This window comes from Silene latifolia, chromosome X (genome assembly GCF_048544455.1).
Source record: "Silene latifolia isolate original U9 population chromosome X, ASM4854445v1, whole genome shotgun sequence".
Classification (NCBI taxonomy): domain Eukaryota; kingdom Viridiplantae; phylum Streptophyta; class Magnoliopsida; order Caryophyllales; family Caryophyllaceae; genus Silene; species Silene latifolia.
In genome coordinates this window covers 321,865,965-321,892,002 of record NC_133537.1, presented here as the reverse complement: position 1 = coordinate 321,892,002, position 26,038 = coordinate 321,865,965, and the positions used below count along the sequence as shown (strand labels likewise).

Sequence of the window (26,038 nt, the reverse complement as noted above, 5' to 3'; positions counted from 1 at the left end):
AAAGCGATAAATACAAACTTATGCTCGTGGGCAAATAAAATATGGTCGTCCAAATCAGTAAATGCAAAGGCGGCCAGCGATATGATGACAAAGATCTGGAATCCGTCTAAACCCCTGATTGGTAACATATATGATGCTAAGGAGAAATTTTTCGTTTTTCGATTTGGCTCGGAGCGGGATAAGGCTAAGGTGTGAGAAGGCTAATCATGGCACTTCAACAAGTATGCGTGGTGCTTCAATGAACCAAATCCGACGGGTAAGTTGGCGGATGTGCCTCTCGTTCATATTCCAATTTGGACACGAGTATATGACTTACCGGTAGTGGGGAGGTCGAGTGCCAATAATGCTAAGAAAATAGGAGAATGCTTGGGATCCTTTGTTGGTGTCGAGTTAAGGCCGAATAGTGAGGTGGATATGGCAATTCGTATTCAGGTTTTGCACGATATTTAACAACCATTGAAGACACGTGTTCCTATTAAGCTGAAGATGGGGAAGGTTGTCAAGTTCGATTTCAAATATGAGAATTTCCCCATTTACTGTTATGGGTGTGGGATTCTCGGGCACGGAGAAAAAGATTGTGAAAATGGTCCGTATGACGATGAAGAACTAGTTTTCGGTGAATGCTGCGTGCTTCCCCATGGAAAGTAACAAAAACTCAACAAGATATTGCGGGAAAGGCACGTAGAGATTTAAATGCCCAGTTCGATGCTGAAAAGAAGACGGAAGTTGAGGCGGATATCTCACGAATGATCGATAAGCTGCAGTCAATAGGATGATGGGGGTTATGTGGATGAGAAAAGTGTAAGGGAATGGGGAGGAAGAACAGGGGGTACGGGAGAGGGGGGATATGACTTCATGGATGTGGCAGGTGAGGGAGAAGGTAGGGGAGGGAGGCGGTCTGTGTGATGGAAACAGATGAAGAGGGGGAGCCGGCTGGAATGAGGCAGTGTGTGAAAGAGGCGGGCTTGGTGCAAGGAAAGTCATGGAAACGGTTGGCGAGGGAGCTGTATTCTGTGAGTGAGAGTACGGCGAAGCAGGAAGGAGGAAAATGAATGAGGGAGAGTAGTACAAATTCCAAGATGATGAAGAAGTCGAGAGTGTCCATAGACGGAGGCATCTTAATACCTCAGGCGGTGGTTGAGGGTTCTCAACCACGCCAGGCCCAATGAATCTCTTAAGTTTGAACTGTCGGGGCTTAGGCAACCCTGACGTTGTTAACGGTCTTCGCGATCTTATGCGAAGAGAAGCCCCAACCATGCTATTTTTATGCGAGACGAAATTGTGTGGTCGTGAAATGAGGAGGGTTAGGGAAAGATTGGAGGGTTACTTTGGGATGGAGGTGGATAGTATGGGACGGTCAGGTGGGCTCGTTTTTCTGTGGAAGAAGGAGGTTGATTGTACGTTTAGATCAGCCTATGTTCATCATATGGATTTTTTAGTTCGGGAAGGGAATAGGGAATGAAGGGTTACGGGTTTCTATGGGTGGCCTATTGTAGCTGACCGTCATTTGTCTTGGGATTTGCTACGAATTCTTGGAGCCCAATCGTCCTTGCCATGGCTTTGCAATAGTGACTACAATAAGGTCTTGTTCTCGAATGAAATGAAAGGGGGGAGCATGGCACAGTGGCAGATGAATAACTTTCAAGCAGCGGTCAATGAATGTGGGTTGAAGGACATTGGATGGGAGGGATACCAATTTACGTGGGACAATGGGTAGGCGGGAGTTGATAATAAGCAGAGCATGAATGATCGAGCTATGGGTACTGAACCGTGGTTGGAGTTATTTCCCTACGAAAAGCTCTTTCACTTAGAGCGTGAATGGTTTGATCACGCCCCTATTAAACTTGTGTTGGATAATAGAGTGGCTGGTGACGATCCCAGACGAAGTTTTAAATTCGAACAAATATGGGTTGGGGAAGAGGGCTGTGAAGAGGCTTTAGTGCGCGGTGTGGAATTGGGATGAGGGGGGCTTGAGAATCGATTAAGGCGTGTGCCTGCGAGCTGCAAAAATGGAAGAAAACTAGTGTCCGAAAGATTAGTTAAGAAATGGAGCAGAAGAGAAAGCAACTGGCGCGGCTGTCCGTGGGTGCTCGAACGGTGGAGGAGCTTCGTCAACGGAAAAAATTGGTGGCTGAAATTGCCACGCTTAGGAGACAGGAGGAACAATATTGGCGGCAAAGATCGAGAGCCCTGTGGTTGAAAGATGGGGATCGCAATACGAATTTTTTTCATATGAGGGCAGGGGAGCGGAAGAGGAAGAACTATATTAGTAAACTTATTGATGATGGGGGTGTTGAGAAGGCGGGGAATGATGCGGTGGCTGGGGTGGCTATCGAATACTTCCGTCACATTTTTACTTTGTCGAATCCGGCTAATTTTGACGAGCTGCTGCAAGGACTGGAAGGACGAGTCACAGACCGAATGAACGTGGGTTTACGTGGGAATTATCGTGAAGAGGAGGTGGTTGAAGCATTGAATCAAATGCATCCATTAAAGGCGCCGGATCCGGACGATATGAATGCTTTATTCTATCAATCTTTCTGGCATATTATTGGACCCGATGTGGTTAAGACGGTTATGGGGATTTTACGCGGTGAGATGGCCCCTGATGAATTTAATATGACTAATATTGTGTTTAATTCCTAAGAAGAAAGCGCCGGATAAAATTGGAGATTTTAGGCCCATTAGTCTATGCAATGTGGTTTACAAGCTTGTGTCAAAGGTCGTGGCGAATCGCTTGAAAACTTTTCTTGGAGATATTGTGTCAGAAAACCAAAGTGCTTTTACACCCGGACGACTTATTACTGATAATATACTAATTGCGTTTGAGATGTTTCACCATATGAAAAATTCCAGACAGACGGATGGGTACATGACAATTAAATTAGACATGGCCAAGGCTTATGATAGGATTGAATCGGCTTACTTGCGAAGGGTGCTAGAGATTATGGGCTTTGATCGACGGTGGATTCATAGAGCCATGGTGTGTGTTACTTCGGTGACTTTCTCGGTCTTGGTAAATGGAGTGCCTTCTGAAATTTTTCGGACGGAACGAGGTTTACACCAACGTGATCCTTTGTCCCCTTATTTATTTATCTTATGTGCGGAAGTGTTGTCTAACTTGGTGAGGAAAGCAGTCGAGAGAGATGCCATCCATGGGATTCGTGTGACGGGTAGTGCACCGACTATTTCTCACCTTCTCTTTGCGAATGATAGTATCTTTTTTTGCGCGAGCTAATGTGAATGAAGCGACGGTCGTCAATGATATATTAAGGAGTTATGAAGCGGCATCGGGGCAATTAGTAAACCTGGATAAAACTATGGTCTCATTTAGTAGAGGAGTAACGGATGCTATGAGGGGCCGAGTGACTGAGTGTCTCGGAGTGACGGAAGTGGTGGAACAGGAGCGATATTTGGGGTTGCCGACGGTTATAGGACTGTCAAAAAAGGTGATAACCAATATCCTTCGTGACAAGTTGAGCAAAATATTGCAAGGTTGGCGTAGGAAAATATTGTCGAGGGCTGGTAAGGAGGTTTTTATAAAGGCTGTGGCCAATTCACTCTCTACCTACGTGATGAGTGTGTTTAAAATCCCGGCTAATTTTTGCAATGAGCTTCACTCGATGGTGTCTCGCTTCTGGTGGGGGCACAGGGAAGGAAAAAGAGGGATCTCGTGGGTTGCTTAGAGGAAGTTATGTCGGCCGAAGAGTGAAGGTGGCCTTGGGTTTCATGACTTCGAATTGTTTAACAAAGCGTTGCTCGGTAAACAAGCTTGGCGCCTTGTGACTGCTCCAAATAGTTTATGGGCTCGAGTAATAAAGGCGAAATATTATCCCCATGGGTAATTCATGACCGCGGGGTTGGGGGCGGGACCGAGTTATACATGGAGGAGTATTGTGGAGTCACGAGAAGTCTTTAATTGTGGGATGCGGAGGAGAACCGGTAACGGACTGGGTACGAAAGTATGGGGGCATGCTTGGATTCCAGGGACTCAGACGGGCCGTATTATCTTACCATGTGGGGTGGGAAATGAGGACATGGTAGTGGCGGAACTACTGAAACCGAACGGGAGGGAATGGGATGCCGAGAAGGTGGGATCGTTGTTGTTGCCTTTTGAGATGGACCGAGTCTTGAATATACAGGTTAGTCCAAACGGACCTTGTGATGCGTGGTATTGGGATTTAGAGCGGGAAGGTGATTATTCGGTTAAGATGGCTTATGCGGCTCTGGCAGGAGAGATGGGGGATAAGAGTGGGTCCTCGGATTGGGAGAAGGAGAGGTGGCTTTGGAATCGGCTTTAGAAAGTTCTTGTGTGGCCTCGTGTCAAGCTTTTCTTCGGCAATTGTGTAGCAAAGCGCTAGCAGCAACGGACAACATCGCTACTCGAGTTAAAGGTGAGTATTCTTTATGCTATTTATGTTCTGCCTTTAATGAATCTTGTCTGCACTTGTTTCGGGATTGTGGGGTGGCTAAGTGGGCGTGGAATGGCTTGGGCTTGAGTTGTGAGGAAGAGGGTGTAGAGTGTGGGGTTAGGGAATGGATTGAGCACCGTTGGAGGGAGTTGGCGGGGGTGGAGAGCCGGCTGTTTATGTTGGGGTGCTGGGCACTATGGGAGCACCGGAACAAAGCTGCTTTTGAAGGGGCCATGGTGGATCCGAAGAGGGCGGTTAGGAGAGTTAAGGATGTGGTGTTTGAGATGGACGAGGGAGAGGTCGATGGGAAGAGACGTTTGGGGAAAGGACATGGAGGAGTGGCACGACAGGAGCAGGGGGGATGGAGGACAGCAGAGGCGGGTTATGTGAAGGTAAATGTTGATGCCGGTGTTAAGGAATGAGAGGGGGTGGGTACGGGGGCAGTTTGCAGGGACGAGCATGGTACGGTTTTGTGGGGGTTGTTGATTGCTAGAGAGGTGACATGGGAGCCTGGAATCGCGGAGGCAGTTGCGGTCTTGGATGGTCTACAGGAGGCGTCGAGTAAAGGGCACCAGCATGTGGTCATGGAGAGTGATTCCTTGCAGGTCATTGATGCGCTGAACGGGAAGAACAAGGGACGAAATATCTTCGCGTTGATCATTGATGATTTTATTGCCCTTTGTAATATTTTTCAGTCAGTTTTGTGGTCACATACGAATCGTCTAAATAATTGTGTGGCCCATGTTTTAGCTCATGTTGTGCCTAGAGTAGCTAGTAAGGTAGTATGGTTAGATGAGCTACCATCAGATACGAATTCTGCTGTTTTGTTTGATTTATTGTTATGGTTTTCCCCTAAAAAAAACAAAGGTAAAATGAAATAGTGACCACCCATTGGCCATTATATAAGAGGTCTTATATTGACATTTCTACCATCTCGAGAATGAGTGAACTTAATGTCCATTATACCTTCATCTTAATAACTAAGTTAAAATATTTTCGTTTCTAAGTAACTTTTTGTTTCTACAATTGTACGTACCTTGAACGATACGGAGTAGAGTCTATGGTATAGTGTATTGTCTGCATGTATTACGGAGTATTATGAAAAGTCAAAACAAAGATTTAATATTTATATTATTACACCTGCTCATACTCCGTATTATTATATTAGTATGTACATCTGACCATAAGCTGTCGGTCCATTATATTCCAACTATACTCTATCTTTCTTTCTACTTCTATTATATCAACCTTCCTCTCTCTCTTATCTGTCCTCATTTCTTCGCATTTTCTCATTTTCATCTTTCAATTATTCCATCTCTTTACCAATAATTTATAATTCCATATAAATTTTAATTCATTTTTACTATAAAGTTATTGCACATGTCAAAATCATATTATAAAACTTGTACACTATATATATTCACCAAATACTAGGTGCCTTCATTCTTTTCTCAAAAATCCATTTATTTTTTAACAAAAATAGTGGGAATAAATTTTGCCCATTTTGTTTCTTCTTTTATTCTTTTCTTACATTTTTGGTCAAGAGAAAAAGTACAAAAAGAAATTCTGTTTTTTTAGTGTAATATTAAGTCTTAATAAGCATTTTTTTGGGTGGAGAATAATGATGAGTTTGAGGAATAAGTTAAATGGGATGTCAATGAATGAGAGCAGCAGAGTTAACGGCGGAAGCGGCGGCGGTGGCGAAGAAAAACCCGAGAATTGGGAGAAACGACCAAGTGGGATGTTGGTACAGAAGAGAATTGATACAGATCAACCCATTAAGTTACCACCGACAATTCGGGTTCGGGTTAAGTACGGCTTAATTTACCATGAAATTCATATTAGTTCCCAGGCTACCTTTGGTATGTTTTTTTGTTGATATTCTACTAATTTATGTTTTTTTTTTTTTTTTTTGTGAATTGTGATTGCTATGTATTTGTTTTTTTTTTTTTTTTTTTTTTGTTACGTCAACATTTTGTATTATTAGTGACGTAATTAAGATTTGAAATTTGTGATTAGAATATAAATTGGAAAAAATTTGCTGTCTATTTAAAGGTTGAATTGCTATTAGCACTTGTTATGAGCTTGAAACGTCTAATAACGGATTAAAATAATGTTAAAATGAGGAGATGCTTGTGATGTCACAAATTACTTTTCGTCATAAGCAAGAATAGCTGATATAGTAAGATGGGTAGATTGGAAAATGTTCGATTTAATACTGTAAGAAGTTTTTTTTTTTGATAAAAACTTACACAATTATAGACGGACACTATCCGTCTATACGTATAGACGGATACCATTTTCCCTCACAAAATACCCATTTGCCATAAAGTGGGAAGCACATGAGGGTGCCCCATCTTGTCCCCCTACCCATTTTATTAGAGGTCTTTATCCGCCTGTTCACCCCACCCGTCTATACCAAGACCTATTGAAAAACTTATTACTCGGTTTGCATGGACATGAGATATTTTAAGCTAAAACATAAGTATTTTTCCCAAAGTAGCCATGTTAAGTGTTTTAACACATGAATATGCACCAGTGTCGGATACTTTTAGTTTCTGTTAGTAACTTTGATAATTATGGTTGACTTGTTTAATAATATGTGAATAAAAATGCAGGGGAGTTGAAGAAAATGTTAACTGGACCAACAGGGTTGCACCATGAAGATCAGAAGGTGTTCTATAAGAAAAAAGAGAGGGATTCAAAACAGTTTTTGGATGTCGTCGGAGTAAAAGATAAATCAAAGTTGGTGTTGGAGGAAGATCCGATTAGTCAAGAAAAAAGGTATTATGAAACAAGAAGAAATGCCAAGATGGAGAAAGCTGCTAAGGCTGTCTCTGAGATTAGCTTGGTTGTTGACAAACTCGCCGGTCAGGTAGTCAATTGTTTATCCCTTTTAGTGAAATATTTTGACCTAGTAAATGGGTTATTTAGGTCGGGTTAGTTTTGGTAGAAGTTAATTTTGGGTGTGTTTGCATTTAGTCATATTTGGTTTGTCGGTTGAGATAAGAGTTAGTTTGGATCGAGTCATTCTGGTTGGGTAAGTTTACCGAGCCTGGAATATTGGAAGGAATATGTCTTTGTCGTATGGAAAAGTCTCCCAAATCGGATGTACAAAAAATCGCAAACTTATGAGATTGCATCTACAGATGCAGGATGATAATTGAACTCATAATTGAATTGATCGGTACTTCATAATAGAATAAATGCGAGTTGTTAATTTAGACAACTATTTTGCATAGAATAATGATTGTGACTCCTTTGGAAGTTGAACATATGATATTCAAGAAATTGTATGAAACTCTCAAGTCTAGAAAGCAGTAAATTAATTGATGCCCTGAAATCGAAGTCGATGTGGTTTTGTATAGTTATGGAATGTTTGTTCTTCTTCCAATGAAATGGTAACTGTGCAGGTATCAGCCCTTGAATCAGTGATCTTGAAAGGGGGAAGAGTACCGGAAAAGGTTATAGTAAATGCAATCGAACTTTTAATGAATGAACTCGTCAAATTAGATGGTATTCCGGCAGATGGAGATGTCAAATTACAAAGAAAGATGCAGGTAGTTTTTTTTTTTACTTCTATCGACTTCAATTATGATACTTCTGAAATACTTTCGTGTTTTGGTTGTTAACAAATTAATTGTGCAGGTGAGTCGAGTTCAAAAGTATGTCGAAACTCTAGATGTGCTTAAGGCCAAGAACTCGATGCCAGCAGCAAATGAAGTTAATACGAGTAACCAAAAAGCTGCAAATGGGGGTAAACCACCTTTACCCCCGAAACAACTACAAAAGCCGTCTCTAGGCCACTCGCCATTACGACCACAACAACAGCAGACAAGGGATGCGACACCAGAGACATTGGTGACTACCCAATGGGAGATGTTTGACTCGACACCTCCACTCATCGCTTTATCTCCTACAAGATCGCCCGAATCAACTTCTCAAAAGCCGGAAAAACTCATGTTCCCATGGGAACTTTTGGAGTAAGGAGGCCATTATATATACGACATATACCGCAAAATATGTTTGTGTTTTTGTGTGGATGTGAATTATATATACTTCATACAGTCTCTCCATTCTTTACTGTATCTAGCTATTGTTATCACCTCATGTTTGGCTTCCTCATCGGCTCATCATATGCAAATAAACTGTGATTAATGGTTTAATACTACCGTATTGGCCCTTCCATATATACAGTTAGACTCGTTATTCTTTATATGACATTTTCAAATGATGATTCATGTCGGTTATAGTTGGTAAACTCATAACTTCATAAGCAAAGTTGCTTGTTTGAACCTCGCCAGTATCAAAATCGCTTTTGTGGCTCCCTTTACACAGTCCATGATTTATTGGACGAATTAAATATTTGTTAATTGGAATCAAGCAATCTTGAAACATCTGATGTGTCTGGTAGTGTATCTGTTTCCCTTCTGTTACAAGTCAGTAGTATTATTGGCTGAAGCTACTTGCTTTCAAAGGATGGTACCAGGTACTTGGCTTCATGTGTGGTACACATAATGAATTCCTGACAAATGTGAGTGAATGCAAACTAGATTGTACCCAAAGTGACCTCACCACAAAAAATTAGATGGGGTATCCCAGTTGGTAGTAGGTGAGACTTGAGAGTAGAACCTGGTTTTGAAATATCGAGTATTACTCGAAGTGACTCGATAACAACATAATCGAAACGACACTCGACTTAACACAGAAGGTAGAATTTACCTGAAGTGAATCAACCCAACCCGATCGGCTTACCAAGACTACAGAGGTGCTACTGATAACTACATCAAGATTAGCTAATATCCAGCTAAAAGCTTCTTCAGTCGACTATACTCCAACCAAGATTCCAATATATTTTTCCCGAAACAGTTTGTAAACTATTCTCAAATAAGATCACGACGCTGTCAATAATTTAGGATGTTGGTTCTCTCTAACAACAGGAAACCACAAGAAAGGGCACATTAAAGAAAGTATGTTGCTTCTTCATCCAAAGATAAAAAAAAGTATTCAACAGACTAGTTTAGGATTTTAAACTTATGGTTCAATACATTAAAATACAGACCTGGACTACAAACTAATGACATTCTGGCAGATTCCCAGATGTGAAATGCAGAAGAAATGATACATCAGTTCCACCAGAGCGCACCCACGCTTCAGAAGCACCGTTGATATATCAGGATTGTGATCTTTCTCGAACATTAGGCGACCGGCTGCAGCACAGAAATATATATATATAAGTAAACCATTTGGTCTCTAATGACTTGTGAGACAGTCTTTCAATAATATAAAATGAGAAAAACCCATATAATGGAAGTATAAGCATAAACAGCAGCAGGAATTTAGATTGTTAAGAATCCGGCTGTACCTGTTATCCACAGGGCTTCTAGATTCACCAACAGGCCTGTCAAGCGCCAAAGGAGACCGGCTGCATCATAAAAATACATATAAGCAAATATCATAGCACGAGAGAATGTTGTCACGATGTAAGAGCCCATCCATGAAAAAGTGTTTCCGGAAAAGAAGGGCTGACCTTTTATATCTATTATCCACAGGGCTTCGAGATACACCAATGGGCCTGTCCATTGAATTGTGCTTTCTAATTGGACTGGCAGGTTCCGGATCATCATCAAGAATGGCCCCTTCTTCCCTATCGCTGTCTACCAAGCTTGGCTGCCGACCATAGCCATTTCCATTGTTTTCTCCACGGGGACTACGACTCCTACTCCTACCCCGACCTCGGTACTCAGGAGAAGCTCTTACATCACGACGAGGAGTAAGACTCCGCTTACGATTGTAACCCGGGCTGGCCCTTTGTAATCGACGAGGACTACGGCTTGAGCCATTACCATATACAGGGCTGCCTCTTTCCCTTCTGTAGGAAATAGGGCTAGGACCAGTACCGTAATCAGGACTTCCCCTCTCTCTCCTAAAAGGGCTTGGTGAGCGTCTCCGAGGTGACCTATCACGAACTCTCCTATCAGGGCTATAGCCATTTCTTCTGCTGTCATCATCACCGCGGGAAGAATATTCCACAGTGATGACCCGGTCCAAAAACTTGCTGCACAGAGAACGAAAATCATTTCAAGCATTTACTAAATTGCAAATGTCAGCTAGCTTAGATGATAAAGTCATCGGAGGTGGTACCCATGACCCGGGTATGAATCCCGTCAGCATCAAAAATTACCCTTGGAGCTCCCATTACACGAAAAAAAATCCAAAAATTGAGCTAATTAGAATTATTCCCAAAGCTTCTTAAAAACAAGCTGACCTCATGTTTGTTGCATCCAAAGCCTTAGTTGCATCCTCCTGAGAATCATACTGAACAAATCCAAAATTTCCTCTAATCCTAACATTCACAATCTTCCCATAAGGATCAAAGTGCCTTTCCAAGTCTCTTGTTTGAGTATGAGATGGGAAATTAATAACGAACAGAGTCTTTGAAGGCCTTAGATTAGCTGACTTTCTTGAACTGACAGGTTTTCGGCCACCTTGTTCATGCTACAGCCAAAAAAAGAAGATATTAGCAAGAGAAGAAGAAAGTGGTAAAAAGGAGTAACACAAGATGCAGAAGAGAATGCTACGTCTTAAATAAAAGAAAATTAAAATCACTGAGAATAACCTTCGTCCACTCAACACGAAGCCTCCTCCCTTTCCTGCCAAAGTCTGTTCTATCAAGCGCTCGAATGGCATATCCAGCATCTCTCTCATCATCCATGTAGATGAATGCAAACCCTAGAAAACAAAAAAAAAATATAGCAACAGAATTTAACAGATGACATTGCAAAGCAATACTCAATTAAACTTCAACAACCACCTCACTACAACACCATAGAACTTGTATATATCCCTGCCAGGCATTTTGGAAGTCAAGAATATAAGAAACAACCCTTAAAAAAAATCCCATACACCAGCAGAATGCAAAAAGCTAAGTATATTTACCAACAAATCTTCTGGAATTGACTAAATGATGTCAAGGAAAATGGCAAATGAGAATGTCATGGTAAGTCAAGGATAAGGGGCATCTCCAAGTATGCTGGTGCCTCCACTGCGAGGTCGGCATTAAATAGCGTGAAACATGTCGGAGATTAATGACTGGAAAAATGTCACAAGAAATGGAAGACAACGATGTCCCGTGCAATTATAGGACGTAAATGCCATCAGAATGGATTCAACGGGCTCTCCTTTGTGGAAGGAGAGGAAAAGGCGACAAGAATTGACCATCCAAATCAACCAGGAATAAGTATATGGCAAGACAATCCTGCGCCAAAGAAATCGTTGAGTACGGGGGTTTACACCTTTAAAAACACTTCTAAGTTAAATTTGAACCCCAAACTCAACACTGGAAATAAAAGTCCACAGTTGGCCCGAGGAATTCAGTGTCACTTTTCAGCTGCCCAATGAAGAGATGTCAAGATCTTGCTGCTCAGTGCTTGCTGAATCTCCAACAGAAATTATAATTGTCTGCAGTGTAGTATCTCCTGAAGTTCGAATTCAGTACAAAAGAAGTCGGATGTCCAATAAATTGCCACAGGACAGACTTCAGCAGCAATGAGATCTTTCCATGTATGCAGAAGCTGTCGTGTTATATTTGGCACTTATCGGAAATATTTTCGAACATGGTTTGCCTTTGGGAGGGAAAAACAGCCGAAACTTCTTTGATAGTTTTGACAGTTTACAATTTTTTTTCAAAGTGACATTTTTTATAGGTTGAGTCATGAACACACAAAGAAAAAAGGGAAAGCTGAGCTTAGAGTGGTAAGTGAACACAATATAAAAAAAAAGGCTCAGGGAGGCTAATGGCAAATTCGCAAAAGAAAAATTAATAACTACGTGTAAATGAAACTGAACAGGATATAAAAATGGCGAGGGAGGACAATGGCAAATTCTAAAGAAAATGAAAGCTAATACAAATAGTTGCTAGACTGTTTAACCTCAAAAAAAGAATTAAGAATAATCAATTTTCAGAACAGTTCCACAACTGGAATGAACCATTAGGTAAAGAAATACAAACAAGACAGTAATTACCATTTTTCATATCAACTCTATCAACTTTGCCAAAACGCCTAAACAGACGCTCCAGATCAGATGCACGAGCCTCAAAATCGAAGTTTCCACAGAAGATTGGCCGTGCCATTCTGAAACATGACAATTCTCAAACAAGTTACAGAACCACTTTAAGACATTCAACATGCATATAGAGATCTACATCTTAGTATGATATCCGTTGAATGTTCAGCTCCATATCCAGGGGTCCATTCACGTTTATTCTTCCAAAAAATATAAGAGTTATAAAACCAATAATAGTACACATAAAAATCCTACAACGCAGAGTCGCAGACCATTCGTGGGGTTTGCGACAGTAAATCTACGATAAAAACAAAACTTAAAAGTAGAAAAATTAAAGTAGAAGAAATAGAAAAGCTAGCCCATGTTTGAGAGACAAGGGCAAAACGTTCCAGATAAGAGAGCTTGAAACGTCCTGAAATCCCATTTCACGAAAGCTATGTGGCAGCATTGTATTGGGAAGGGGAGATTTATTAAGAGAATTAAAATCATCCATTTTAGTTTCAAAAAAGTATTGAACTATAATTTTACAAATAAACGAAAAAAAAAAAGAAATAATCAATATTCATAATTTTTCATGCTCTATAAATGGAAACCATGTTTTATATATTTTGGTGTGCATTTTTATTTTTATTTATTTTCTTTATAAATTACTTTTCAAAAACATATATGTAAAAAAACCCATTGTGTAATGATTTTAGATAAAAACATATTGTAATTTATTTTGATTTTCTAAGTGATACATGAGATTTACCAAAAGTAGGAGTGACGTTAAGTTAGAGTAGGCCAACGGAAAGAAATTAATATTTTAATGAAGAAACTAGTCCTGAGTAGGCCTACAAGACGTATTAGGCTCGCAAATTCGCTGCGATTATACTTACAAACACTGGACACATCATAATCATAATCTACACTAAACCAAAATCTTAGTCCACTAAAAGCCACTCTTCTATAAATGAACTTCAACCATAAAGCGAAATCAAACAAAAGTAGATGTCAAGACGTCACACACTGTAAAACGTCACCCTTTGGTCCATCATACTCCATTGCTCTCTAATGAAAACATGATAGGAAAAGAAATTTGTACCAGGAGCAACCTAACAAACCATCATAAGTTTATAATTGACCCCTTGGCGTTTTTAAACGGTACAATTAAACCATTATAAAGTTTCAATTGGGGTAGTTAACCCCTTAACTTTAACTAGAAGTAGAGTTTAACACACTTTGTGTTCATGAGTCAAAGTCTCGCTAACAAAAATATTTAGTCATTATTTCAGAAGCAAGTACAAATGACCCCTTGGTTATAAAGTGAAAAGGTTGTGAAGGCTAGGGGAATAGTTTATACTTTTCGTCTAATTAAAACTTCTCTAAACAATCCGTTAGACAAAATAAAAGGCTTGCATCCGTTTTACACAATATTTACAACCCGCCTTACACAATACTGACCCTATGGAATAGGTCATAGTTTTCGTCGAATTATCACTTCTCTAATAATCCACTGAAAGCTTGACAAATCATTCAAACGAATTACTCATATCATTATCTCCGTATTTTACTAACGTCGCAACCAAAATTCAGATAAATTGATTGAAAAAGATCCCCTGACATCAATTTCTAAATTAACAAATAAATTGTTGATCATTATCAATTTCGACAAAATGCACATTCATATATGATGAAAAAATGAAGAACTGCAGAATTATGCTACAGAGTTTTGAACAAGACTAGATCTAGCAAATAAAAAAATCATGAATTTCCGCAATAATTCTACACAAAAGCCTTAAAGAAGATGGAAAGGGAAATTGCAGATCATAAATCAATAAAAGATTAATTTCGATAAGAATTATACCTTGAAATTGACAAAATGAGCTGATTGAAAACAAGTGAAACCCTAGAAATTGAAGCGAAGTGAAATTGGGGGAAACTATTGGGACGAAAGAGTGAGAGAGGGCCAAAGGGGTTTATAAATCGTTCACTACTAGAGAAAATGTTTAGTCCATTTTACCCTTACTATACACAGTATATAAGGCGGTTTTACACCGAAATAATTAAATAAAATGAATATCACGATAGTGGTTACAATATTAAAAAAAAAATCCACACCAAACACCGGAAAAAGGGAATATACATCGGATTTATTATGTTGGGTTGATAGGCTATCGCACACCTAACAATGATACCCTAGACTTGACTAACAAGACTAACAAAGTAGTAAAGTAATAGGGGTCGAACACAAGGAGACGGGAGTTGCTAAACAAGTTGTCATGGAGCGAATTTTAGCAAGATCGGTTACGATTGGTGTTTGGTTTGATTGGTAAAACTTGTGATAAAATAATGTAAAAATCAATAATAATAATAATAATAATAATAATAATCCTTAACCCCTTAAAAAGTTTATACTTGGGATAACTCTAGCTATGAATAGTGCTTACCCAAGTTCACCCTCCACCGTTAGATCTCCCCTCTAAATCTCATCCCTCCATTTCTCCTTCACTTACAGCCACACTCTCACAGTCTCACCTTTTCTTTCTGTCATTCTGCTCCACTCATTCTTTTCCATTCTTTCTAACGCCTCTCGTCTCACTCTCTAACCTACTTCACGCCTTCACCATCAACAACTCTCTTCTCAACCCTCATCATCTTTGATCCTCAAGCCCTGCTTCAATAGTTTACCTGTGCTTTTTGGGGTTCCATTCTTCTCATTTTCATCCGTCTGTTGCTTCTCGGCCGGGATCCAGTTCTCTAATCAAGACCTAGGTATTTAATTCTAATCTTGAATCCTATTATTTGTTGATTTTTTCAAACTAATCTGGTTCCTTTCTCGTTTTAACTTATTGTTAAGTAGACAATATGTTGCTGATTTTTTTGTTTTTTGTTTATGTGGGTTCCTTTCTCAATCCTTATCATAATGATGTTTATGTGGCTGTCAATTTTAACTTAACTATTGTCAACACGAATGACTCAAATCCATTCTTTTCTATTTTGTTTTTTGTTTAAGGTTGCTGCCGGATTTAGAGCAACTCAGCCATGTCAATCGATTTGAGTTTATGAGGTATGATCAAATTGGCTTGGTTCATTTTAGGTAGTTTAATTTAATCTCCAATTTATTTGTTGCTATCATATGATTTTTTCACTTATTATATTGATTATATTTTCGGGGTTTGTGGACTGTGGTTGTGATTGCAGATGTTGTTGCTGTAGTTGTTGAGGGCAACGAAAATCGGCCAAAAGTTCAGGTTCTAGATTCACCTTTTTTCAGTTTTAAGGGTTGTAGTTGTCAATTGTGTTCTAGGTTCTAGGTTTGTTGTAAATATTCGTAGATTTAGGATGGATGTATTTTATCTGGATTCTGAGATTGTACTAAATTCCGACTTGTGACTGATGATTTCTTACATTTGAGAATTTATGATCTTTTTAACCTCTTGTTGCTGAATTTTATTTTTTAGATCTTACATACCGGGAGCAATAACAAGAATGCCTACAAAGCACTCATTGCTGCAGAGTATAGTGGTGTTAAAGTTGATTTAGCAGAGAATTTTGAGATGGGTGTCTCCAACAAAACTCTTGAGTTTCTGAAAATGAACCCCATTGGCAAGGTAAGAGTTTGCAACACTTACATTACTTTTACGCTTCTGTTTCATTTGAACTTGTGATTATTGGAGGAATACTTTTTTCAGATCTCTGTCCTGGAGACTCCTGAAGGTGCCATTTTTGAAAGTAATGCCATCGCAAGATACAGTATGTCCCTGTTGGTCTTTGTGTGTTGTATATGATTGTTTGTAGTTTTTATTACTTCTAATTACCTTTCTTCTCTCGCTGCAGTTGCACGCTTGAAGCCCGACAACTCTCTTTTTTGGCGCTTCACCGATTGACTCGTAAGTATTACATATTAAATATACAAGGCCATCTTTAATGTTGTGAGCTTTTTTTTGACGTGTATGTGCCTGTTTCATTTGTCTGGCCCATGTAGAGCAATGGATTGATTTTGCTTCCATGGAGATTGATGCCAACATTGCTCGCTGGTTCTATCCTAGAGCTGGCTATATTCCATTTCTTGCCCCTGTGAGTTTCACTCTTTCTTATCTCATTCTTTGTATATCCTATCCATTTATTGGACAACTCTGAAGTTGTTTGCCAATCTGATCTTACATATCATGCATTTGAATCTCATAGTAATCAGCGAACTTAAACTTGCCCATACAAAATCGAACATGTAGATAACTTAGGAAACAAATGTTGGCAATGAAGACGTTTAATTACCAGGGGTGTTTCAGTGAGATATAGATTCTTGTAATGATTAGAGATTAGTATCATCGCCATGGACTCTTGATGAGAGGGAAGGAGGGAGAACGTATTTGCTTGGTTTTGTTCAGATTGTTTTCTCACGTGCGGTGTCCTCGCCGTTGTTTCTTGTTTAAAGAAATGGAGGGGGAGGGGGCACAAAGCATGGGGAAGGGGTATAGAGAGGGGAGAGGCAGGTCATTGGATTCACAAGATACAAATTAGAAGTGGGATCTTGTTTTTTTGATGAAGTTTGGCTCAATAGTTCTGTGTCAGATTGATCACTCAACCCTTAAAATTGTAAAAACGCAGCAGACTTGGAAAGCGGACACTGGCAGGACGATCGGCATTCAAGTGCACGATAATCCTAGACTCCTCCAAAAGAGTTTAGATAAAGATAAGTTGGAGACCACTTAAAACCTCAAGAAGGCAAGGCAGGGGAAGAGGAAGGTTAATCGTCGGCGAGTAAGATTTGGTATTGTAGCGATGAATAGTGCTTGCCTATTGTCAATCGTCGATCTCTCACTTTCAATCCCATCCTTCCCTTCTAACTTAACCTATGTTTCATTCATTTTTTTTCATTCCGCCTTTTCATCTTGCTGCTCACTCTCCAACCTACTTTACAGCTTCACCATCCACAACCCTCATCTCAATCCACCGCGCACCAATCAAAGGCTCATCTTCTTCAATCCCCATCCCCTGCTTCATCCTCAGATGACGATTACTTTTCCCATCTCAGGTATTTCGTTTCGCTACTATTTCTCATCAATTTAGGTTTTTGTGTTTCTTCATTTTCAGGTTTTTGCTCTACACTCACTACACTTTAGCCAATTTTTTATATTTTTTAATTTCTTTTTACTATTATTGCTGTATTCCTTGGGTTTTTGGTTGCTAATCGGAACCGGGTTTGATATCTAGGTTGTTGTCGTTGTGGTTTAAATCGTCTCGGCTACGGAGTTAGAGATTGAGCTCATATCAAGAGGTATTGGTATTAAATCCATACCCTAATTAGTTACTGTATTCCTTTTTTAATTCATTTTTATTTCTATCATTGCTTTATTCGTGGAGTTTTTGGTTGCTAATCGGTGCTGGCTTTGATAAATAGGTTGTTGTCGTTATGGTTTAAATTGTCTTCGCTACTGAGGTAGAGGTTGATCTCATAACGGGAGGTATTGGTTCTAACCCTACTTAATTATTGCTATATTCCTGGGGTTTTTGGTTGCTAATCAGAGCTGGCTTTGTTGACTAGGTTGTCGTCATCGTTTTTTATATTGGATCGGCAATGGAGTTAGAGATTGACCTCATAACATGAGGTATCGGTTGTAACCCTATTTAATTATTTGGGTTTTAGTGTTTTATTAAAGCGTTGTTCCTCTTGCGTATTCCCGTCTTATGGTTTACAGTTTTGAGGTTGGTTTTCTAGCTAGGTTGCTTACAGTTTGCAGATGTTCACATACAGGGCTGTTTTCCATTTCTTGGTAAATACCTAGCTGTTTTTGTTACGCCTCTGGATTGACCCCTTCACCTACAATAGGTGAGCCATTCTATAGCTTTTGTCTTCCTTTTACTACTTGTATGAATTTTTTCAGTTCTTGAAGTGGTCCATGGGGTGGCTGCGGTTTTACGGGTCTTATCTTCCTTTTATTGCTTTTCGATATTTTCAGCTTTTTAGATTGACAATGCTGTGATTGCAGGTCTGTTGGCTATGGCAGTGGACGCCTCCTATTATTGTATTCCTGGGGGTTTTAGCTCGTTGCCTGCAGTAGGTGATATAATCTGAGTTCCTGTCTTCCTTTTATGTCTCTCTTTTATATATTTGTTAGCTTGTCCGTGTTGTGTTTGTAATGCTGTAGAGCGGACGCTTCCACTCACTTTACAATTTAGGTATAGTGTTTATTATTGTATCTCGTGGATCTGGTTACATAGCTCTTTTTCGTTTGTCTTTTTATTTTAAGAGTGTTGATCTTAGGTATTACGGCATTGTTGCCTGCTTCCACTCCTTTTATATATATGTAGATTGTTGTGGTTACAGTTGTTTGCGACTGCGGAGTAAGAGCTCAAATTCGGGGCCAACCCTCTACTTCAAAGGTTTCTACCACTTTCTACTAACAAAGCAATTTTTGAGTTTGTTGCTACTTGCTATGTTGATTCTTGTGTCACTTTAAAGTCCATGTTTTTTACCACCTCTTATCATATTTTGCGGCCCAGTTGTTGTTGCTTTTCAGGCCTATTTAACATTGCCCTTGCATGATTTTACTCTCCATTAAAGTTGTTCGTTTGTTTATTTGTATTTTCATTATCGTTATCTTCCTTCTTACTGTATTCCTAGGGTTTTTGATTCCTAAGCTAAGCTGTGGGCTTCCTTTTATGGCTTTTATATAGTACATTGTCATTGTTGCGGTTGCAATTGCCTCTTGCTGGGCAGTGGGAGCGTGCCCTTAGAAGACGGGGTATTGATTCTAACCCTAATTAATTGTATTCTACAAAATTACTTTGCATTTTTACGTCTTATTATTTATTATTTTAGTCTCAGCTTGGTTCGGTGGCTTATGTTTTTTGCACCAGCCACTGCTCATTGACACACAGCTATACACTGACACTATTGCTGCTGAGATTTCATTGTTATATGCTCCAAGGCCCTTTAATATGAGATCTGGTTGAACACGATGTGCTGAAGATATACCACTTGGCTCATAGTGGTTCAAGGAGCACTGGTAAGTTAGCCTTTCCCCATATAATTCTAATTGCCATATTCATATTTAGTGATGAATATCTTCCTATGCAGAGATGAGTATTGTTTTTGTTTCCTGTTCTGATGCTTATCACTCTGGTTTTAATTTGCAGCACGCCGTCATACACCGTCAAAGTGAGAGTCAGCTATCAAAAACTATCAAAAGTGTTTTGTGCTGAATGAGCTGGATCATAGACCCCCTAAAGTAGAAGAATAAACATCTTTTCAGATCTCTTACAGCTACCAAGTTTTTCCAGAGTACTGAACTTGATTGGGTTGAAGCTGGTCTTCAGGTGCATGCAATGGTACAATATGCTAAATCTTTTGATTCATAGAAAAAATCTGACCTATATGCTTCTTGATTATAATTTCATTTTGAAACCTGTTTGCAGCTCTTAAACCAATTACCACGTGGGAGAGACCGGCAGCTGCTGGTCAGGCATTAGATGGTGTATTACTTTGCGGCAGGTTTGGCGCAGCGATGGAACCTTTTTAAAGTTGTCTTGGATTAGAATATGGAATCACTTCTGCATAAGGTATTGATGCTTTATAGCTCGAATGAATGATTGCATGCTGCTTGAGTGCTTTCAAAGCTAAGTGAAACATAGAATGACTATGATTTTAGAGACTTGTACACTTCTCTGTAAGTATACTACAGCGAGGATATTTGTTTTCTGATCTCGTGCTTCTGATTAAGGAGCACTGGTAAATTAGACTTTCCCCATATGATTCTAAATTCTAATTACCATATTTACATTTACTGATGAATATCCTCATCAATTACTACTTCATTTAGGTTCATCCTTTGCAAATCTAGCATCACAATCGTTTTTTTTTTCTTTTTCTGTTCAGGGAGGAAATTCATTCAGGTAAGCCTATCAATGTACAACCTGAGCGGATATATTGAACTTCCGAACTACTGCGGCTGGTTTACTTGGTTGCTTTATGCAGATAGCTGCGTTTTGAAAGGTATGAATTACAATTCCAGCTCGTTAATTAAAATTAGTTGTTGATATAATGTTGTTACTTTGATTGCTTTAAAAAAAATATGGTTTAATTAGTGCACTAGATGTTGGTAATCATATAGGTTTTGTAAAGATCTTTATATGAGTAATTAGGTCTGCCCTGGTGGTTTATTAACATCATTATGTTTTGAATTCCCTATTATTATGCTTATTGCTTTCTGAATTTTATCTAATTCTTTTAGTTTTGATTTTTGGCTTATTGTTTTGCTGAGTATTAGGAGACTTGTTGAATCACTGAATTAAATACTTAAAAGTTTTTTTATTAATAAACTTAACTGCTTTATGTTTTCTGATATGGGGTCTTGATTTAGCTCTGATTTGTTTTTTCTGGAATTCAGAATATTGATTAATAAGTTTTAGCATAGTAGGATCTTGATGATGTTTGGAGATGAATGGCAGTTTTGGATGCTTATTATTTAAGTGATTCGAATAGTTCATTATGCAGCCCGATGGGTTAGCTTATTGTTTTGTCATGTTAATTATAATATATCCTATTAGGTATAGTCGGAGCTTCAGAGGGGCCTATGAGATATGGTAGGATATACTTGGGAGAGTACCATGTCAAAACAAACAAGTTAGTAATAACCGAGCTCCGCTTGCCTATGACTTCACCTGGCATAAAAGGGTCTGGTTGCCGTTGTCTTTAGAACAGGAATCGAAGGAGGCCGCTTAAACATTAGCCTAATGAACCAAACATGACGAACAACCAAATTGGAAAAGATGAATTCATTGATGAACTAAAAGAAAGAATGGGTATGGGGAAATGAAAATTGGTAAATGTTTTCTTAGATAATTGCTCATGGGGGACTAGAGGAGGGGGTAGTAGGGCCACAGTTGGCGGCGGGTTTCAGAAAGGGCGAGAGGTAGTTTTAGTAAATTTACGACCAGGGAGGGGTAATTTAGGATGGAGATCTGTGGGGGTGGGCTTGGAGGGGAGAGGGTGGTGAGGTGTGTGTATAGGGTGATCCGTAGCGTTCACTTTATCGATAAACTTGATCTGAAAAGAATGAATAAATTGTTTTTGGATGTGTTCTTTACCTTTTTTTTTTACTTCCCGGAAAGACTATTTACTACATTCCGATTTTTTCTAGATCTCAAATTGTGGGCATGCCAATGTTTAAGGTTATCGAATACCAGGTTGTCGGCCATGGAGCACCTAAGAAGGAAAAAAACTAATTAAGCTGCGAGATTTTCCCCTTCATTTGTAAGTTTTTTTCTGCTTGTTTTAATCTCTAATATTTCCTATAAGTGTTATTTGTATAGTATTGTTATTAATATATATCATTACTTTTTTTTGTTTTAACTATTTTTTTGTGTCTGACACATTACGGTGCAACTAGCGGTGGCGGGTGGTGTTAGATGGTGGACTTTTGATGTTAATAGAAGGTTTAAATTATTTTGGTCTCAATTTTTCTAATTCTCTGTGTTTTTTTCCTACTGTTGTAGAAGAGATTGGGAGGGGATTGAAACACAAGCATATGGCACTCGCAGACTCAGTTGTTCATCTTGAACCAGTCAAACAAATAGTTGCAATATTCCTTCCAGGAACCAATAAGCTCTGTAAAGCAGTATATCTTCCTGTAGTTAAGGTTACTCCTAATTCCGAAACCCTAACGACGTAACTATTCTCCCTTCATCGTTAATATTAGTTTACCCTTATTTTTGGGGCTTTTAAAGGCTTCATGTTGACATTTTGTTATTGTTGTTGTTGTTTACTCATCCTGAGAGCTGCAGACGGATTCTGATAGTTCTTAAAGAGGGTGAGGCTGGTTGCGGTAGCGCAACTAAAGATGGCGGTGTTGATGGTGACTCGCGGCGGAGAAGCGGATGCTAGATGTGTGAGTTGACGAGGGCTGTGACAACAAGTCATTAGTTTCTACTCTTGAGTCCTATTCAAATCCAGTTAAGGTACTTAATCCCAAACTCCAATTTATTGGTATTATTTTCATGTGTGGTTTTGGTGTTCACTTGATAGAATTGAAGTGAAAAGATTATGATTTCGATTGAATAATTACAGTGTGCTGATAGGTTTTAAACCCGTTCTCCCCTAAAAATCGATACCGCCAATGTTCGTCTTGTATATTCATATTGAGTTTGGTGAGTGATTAAGTGGACGTGAGTACGGGATGGAGGTAGAGGTTCAGGATAGATGAATATTTTTGTGGATTTTGTGTTTAGGAGCTAGAATTACCACTTCATAGTTATCATTACGTACTTGTAGTTAGATCAAGTAAAGCAGGTCCTTTATACCGGGTTCATTACGGCTTTCATGAAGACAACTACACAAAAGGACTTGGACTAAAAAATGTTTTCCTTTTTTTTAATCCTGTGCAGGCGGTTTCGGCGGCCATCCATAACCCGAAGGGTCTGTTTCTATTGCAGAAGTCGTTTTTGTTACTCCTGGGTTTCAGAGCATGAATATCATTAATATTTGCCAAGTATTTATGGTACCATAGTTGGGTTTTAAATGGCACTTATTATGATATTAGCTCAACTATCTGCAACATGAGAATTGGTCTTTTTGTAGTACACCAGAATTTGAAGTAACAGAACATATTACTTAATGCATTGTAGTAAACAGATATATTTATTACGCTACTTTGTTATACTGACGTTTCTGATCAGTTGAAAGGCAATTTACGTTTCTACTTTGATGCCTACTAATGAGGTTTGGTAGACGATTAGTTAAATTGGGGCTCGCTTTTTTAGTCGGTGTCATTGTTATTTTTACCCAGATTTAAGAGAGGCAGAGGAAGACGCAGCACTGAAAGGACACGACAATGTTCATTACAAGGTGCTTTATTATATTATTATCTAACTTACCCGGTCCATGGCCATACGATGTCCAAAGTGATATGGCCCAAACCTAAAATTCTTTATGGTTCTTTACCTACGTTTCGACGAAAGTGGTATTATCCCCTATAAGGTATCTTTCAAACTTCGATGACAACTGAATTATTTGTAAGCTTGTCGATTATACACCTGTACAGTGTACAAACATCACTTTTAGGAGCAGTAGTAGTAGTAGAATTGTAATCTCCCCTCAAGATCAGCCGTCTTCTTTTTGGTTTCTCATTTCAATTGTTTTCTTTAGTGGCTAAATTAAATGAACTCATGAACCAGTACACCGAGTTGCCTCCTCTCAAATTATTACAATTTGGTTGTGATTTCTAGATCTAAATAACATTTGATGATTATTATCGCTCGAAATTTTACCTGAGATTGTCATTTTTGGTGCATCTTCAGAAGCTTCAACCTCGTACTCAAGTAACTCTTGCCCCTTCTCATATCATAATAATTCATGTTTTTTTTTAAAATGAAAATTATAGTGTATTTGGTTGTTTCTATAATAATGGAATTGTAATGTATTTTGTTGTTGGTTGATTGTATTGTATGAAAATTTGTTGCTATATTGAGTTGAAATTTTTCTCATTGATTTGAAAAATTTGTTGTTCAATGAGATGGTTCATTTTTGGTGAATGTTGACATAATGAGGAAAAGAGCTACATTCACATGAACTGTTGCACTCTTGTCATCAAAAAATTGCACAGTTTCGTGTTGGTCCATCTCATTAATGTATCAACGAGGACAATTTCTACGTTTTTCTTTTTTTTTGGTGATGGGTTCACCTGATAGTTGAGGTTAGCCGACCATCAAAGCCTTTTCAAAGCAATATGTTGTTATCGTAGTACAAGTGGTTGTCAATAGGTGGTTATGGGATGTAGAAGGTATGAAAAGTGTCAGGAATCAAGGGGGGTTATGTTTGGTATTTAGATTTAGTTAAGCTTAGAGACGGAGTGACCCATTTAAACATTAATTACAAATATATGGACAAATAGTAAGAGAGTACATCAACATTTCTTCATTTTGTTCACTATAAAAGAAAACTATATATTTTAGCTAACATGGTACAACACATGCCCAATGCTATCACTTTAAATGAACTTTAATTTGATTATTATGATCCTGGTCATTCTAGCTGCTTTTCTTTGCAATTTCATTCGTTTTGGCTTCCATCAAGTGGAGAGCCACCTAACCTCCTAAGTCCTAACAATAAGTCTCTCTTAAGGCGGATATATCCATCTTAAGATAAAACGGGTCAAGTAGCACACCATTTGCATAGTCAAGACAAGTATTTTTCTAATATCTAAGCATTTTGCTTTTGTCTTATCTGTATATGTTGTATGTTGTTTGACCCATCTTAAGCTTAAGACGAACAATGAGAATTTGTGCCTAAACTCATAGAAGTGCTTGATATAAAAGGATGAATTTCATGTGTTCCCATTGAGAGTAGCAAGGAGTTGTGTTTAAAAGATGGGTTGCGGTGGAAAATTAGTGGTATTATTTAGAATGATAAGTTTAAGTTCTAAAAGGCATTTTTTGAACCTTTTGGTGAGTGCCCTTATAAAATGGTTGCTTTTTTTGGAAAATCATTGATTGTTTTTGTGCTTATCCCCACTACGCTCGTATCTATTAATTCTTGAAAATTGGGAGCTTGGTAATGTATCTGTAGGTTAGCTGGTTTTGTGAGCTTTGTTGGTATTGAATGCCTTGTGTAATTTGTTTGAGGCTGCATATTGCACCTTCCCTTATGTGAGCATTGCATCTATAGCCTTATACAGGGTTGTTGGCCACTTGCACAAATACTATCCTACAACCAATACAATATATGTACATGTTTCGTGGATCTGCAGGAACGGGATAGCTATCTCAAGTACATTGAATCCAAAATTCAGAGAACCAAAGTGTATGAATAGGTAGTGCCTACCACAGCTCTTTCCAGGACACAGCAGCTAGAGTGGGTGGTGTAGCAAATCTCTCAAACCTAAACAGCAAGACGGTTTTAAGCTGCCTTAGCAAGTTTTGATCCAGTTTATTAACCGCTGTGCCACGAATAAACAACGGCCGTCTAATGTTACGGTGTTTTGTAATAAAATGCAAAGGCATATCAAGAACTAGCTCTTGGCAGTTGCGCTTATTTAGTAACAAACGGCTAATAGATCCACATTAAATATTGTGTATAAGTAACTATCTTTTCTACAATACTATGTTGTTAACTTTCTATGCACTATTTGCTTTGGCGCATCATAATCTCAAAGGTAAAACTGCAAACAGGCGGGGAATTACATATTCTACTTTATTACCCCAAATCGGTAGGCTTATACACAAAATGTACCATACACAGAACCGTTAAATATTCGCACAGTTTCCTCAAAGCTTACTACGCACAGAACCACAAATCGAGGCTCCGCGCCCGGGAGGGCGCGGCGCAACGACTAGTAATAATAAAAGAGTCTAGGGGAGTCGGGTCACACATGCAATTATGTAAATGCTCATGTCAAACTAGGAATTGATAATCTATCTATATTAATAAAGAAAGCTTTTTTCGAGCGATTACAGAGTCTCCAACATTGTCAAAACACCTCGGCTTAATAAATAATGCTAAATAATTTTACAAGAGAAAAATATCAACTATAAAAAAACAATCGTACACTACAACACTCCTATAACCTATACAATTCTAT

General features: G+C 38.8%; 4 protein-coding genes and 2 long non-coding RNA genes across 7 annotated transcripts; 5 read left to right on the top strand and 1 right to left on the bottom strand.

The window, feature by feature from the left end:
- The first annotated feature begins 2,046 nt into the window (after window positions 1–2,046).
- Window positions 2,047–3,686, top strand: LOC141620688 (uncharacterized). Its single transcript, XM_074437495.1, has 2 exons — window positions 2,047–2,593; window positions 3,217–3,686. Exons 1-2 carry the CDS (start codon window positions 2,047–2,049, stop codon window positions 3,684–3,686), a joined length of 1,017 nt encoding a protein of 338 aa, XP_074293596.1.
- Window positions 3,687–4,037: 351 nt separating this feature from the next.
- Window positions 4,038–4,834, top strand: LOC141620687 (uncharacterized). The gene is made up of 2 exons (XM_074437494.1): window positions 4,038–4,279; window positions 4,351–4,834. Exons 1-2 carry the CDS (start codon window positions 4,038–4,040, stop codon window positions 4,832–4,834), a joined length of 726 nt encoding a protein of 241 aa, XP_074293595.1.
- A 733-nt stretch (window positions 4,835–5,567) lies between these two features.
- Window positions 5,568–8,603, top strand: LOC141618007 (BAG family molecular chaperone regulator 3-like). Its single transcript, XM_074435131.1, has 4 exons — window positions 5,568–6,274; window positions 7,031–7,287; window positions 7,826–7,972; window positions 8,061–8,603. Exons 1-4 carry the CDS (start codon window positions 6,034–6,036, stop codon window positions 8,397–8,399), a joined length of 984 nt encoding a protein of 327 aa, XP_074291232.1. The 5' UTR covers window positions 5,568–6,033; the 3' UTR covers window positions 8,400–8,603.
- A 770-nt stretch (window positions 8,604–9,373) lies between these two features.
- Window positions 9,374–14,463, bottom strand: LOC141618006 (serine/arginine-rich splicing factor RS40-like). Of its 2 annotated transcripts, XM_074435130.1 has the most exons (8): window positions 14,326–14,410; window positions 12,438–12,547; window positions 11,352–11,670; window positions 11,032–11,144; window positions 10,681–10,910; window positions 9,943–10,470; window positions 9,778–9,837; window positions 9,374–9,622 (listed from the first exon to the last, which is right to left on the bottom strand). In XM_074435130.1, exons 4-8 carry the CDS (start codon window positions 11,125–11,127, stop codon window positions 9,586–9,588), a joined length of 951 nt encoding a protein of 316 aa, XP_074291231.1. In that variant the 5' UTR covers window positions 11,128–11,144; window positions 11,352–11,670; window positions 12,438–12,547; window positions 14,326–14,410; the 3' UTR covers window positions 9,374–9,585. The 2 variants fall into 2 exon arrangements, with proteins under 2 accessions (XP_074291231.1, XP_074291230.1); XM_074435129.1 differs by lacking the exon at window positions 11,352–11,670 and having other exon boundaries at window positions 14,326–14,463.
- A 755-nt stretch (window positions 14,464–15,218) lies between these two features.
- Window positions 15,219–16,330, top strand: LOC141622020 (uncharacterized). The gene is made up of 5 exons (XR_012532836.1): window positions 15,219–15,233; window positions 15,475–15,528; window positions 15,663–16,072; window positions 16,154–16,214; window positions 16,299–16,330. It is a non-coding gene; the product is annotated as an uncharacterized LOC141622020 (long non-coding RNA).
- Window positions 16,331–17,075: 745 nt separating this feature from the next.
- Window positions 17,076–18,227, top strand: LOC141622019 (uncharacterized). The gene is made up of 3 exons (XR_012532834.1): window positions 17,076–17,496; window positions 17,676–17,926; window positions 18,007–18,227. It is a non-coding gene; the product is annotated as an uncharacterized LOC141622019 (long non-coding RNA).
- The last annotated feature ends 7,811 nt before the right edge of the window (window positions 18,228–26,038 follow it).

Coding starts and splice junctions, on each gene's coding strand:
- LOC141618007 (XM_074435131.1), top strand. CDS start 6,034: ATGATGAGTTTGAGGAATAAGTTAAATGGGATGTCAATGAATGAGAGC. Junction 6,275..7,030: donor TAGTTCCCAGGCTACCTTTG/GTATGTTTTTTT, acceptor ATAAAAATGCAG/GGGAGTTGAAGAAAATGTTA. Junction 7,973..8,060: donor AATTACAAAGAAAGATGCAG/GTAGTTTTTTTT, acceptor TTAATTGTGCAG/GTGAGTCGAGTTCAAAAGTA.
- LOC141620687 (XM_074437494.1), top strand. CDS start 4,038: ATGGTAGTGGCGGAACTACTGAAACCGAACGGGAGGGAATGGGATGCC. Junction 4,280..4,350: donor TCGGATTGGGAGAAGGAGAG/GTGGCTTTGGAA, acceptor GCAATTGTGTAG/CAAAGCGCTAGCAGCAACGG.
- LOC141618006 (XM_074435129.1), bottom strand. CDS start 12,546: ATGGCACGGCCAATCTTCTGTGGAAACTTCGATTTTGAGGCTCGTGCA. Junction 10,911..11,031: donor TTCGTGTTGAGTGGACGAAG/GTTATTCTCAGT, acceptor TTTTGGCTGTAG/CATGAACAAGGTGGCCGAAA. Junction 9,838..9,942: donor GTGGATAATAGATATAAAAG/GTCAGCCCTTCT, acceptor TTTATGATGCAG/CCGGTCTCCTTTGGCGCTTG.
- LOC141620688 (XM_074437495.1), top strand. CDS start 2,047: ATGGAGCAGAAGAGAAAGCAACTGGCGCGGCTGTCCGTGGGTGCTCGA. Junction 2,594..3,216: donor GGTTATGGGGATTTTACGCG/GTGAGATGGCCC, acceptor TGCGAATGATAG/TATCTTTTTTTGCGCGAGCT.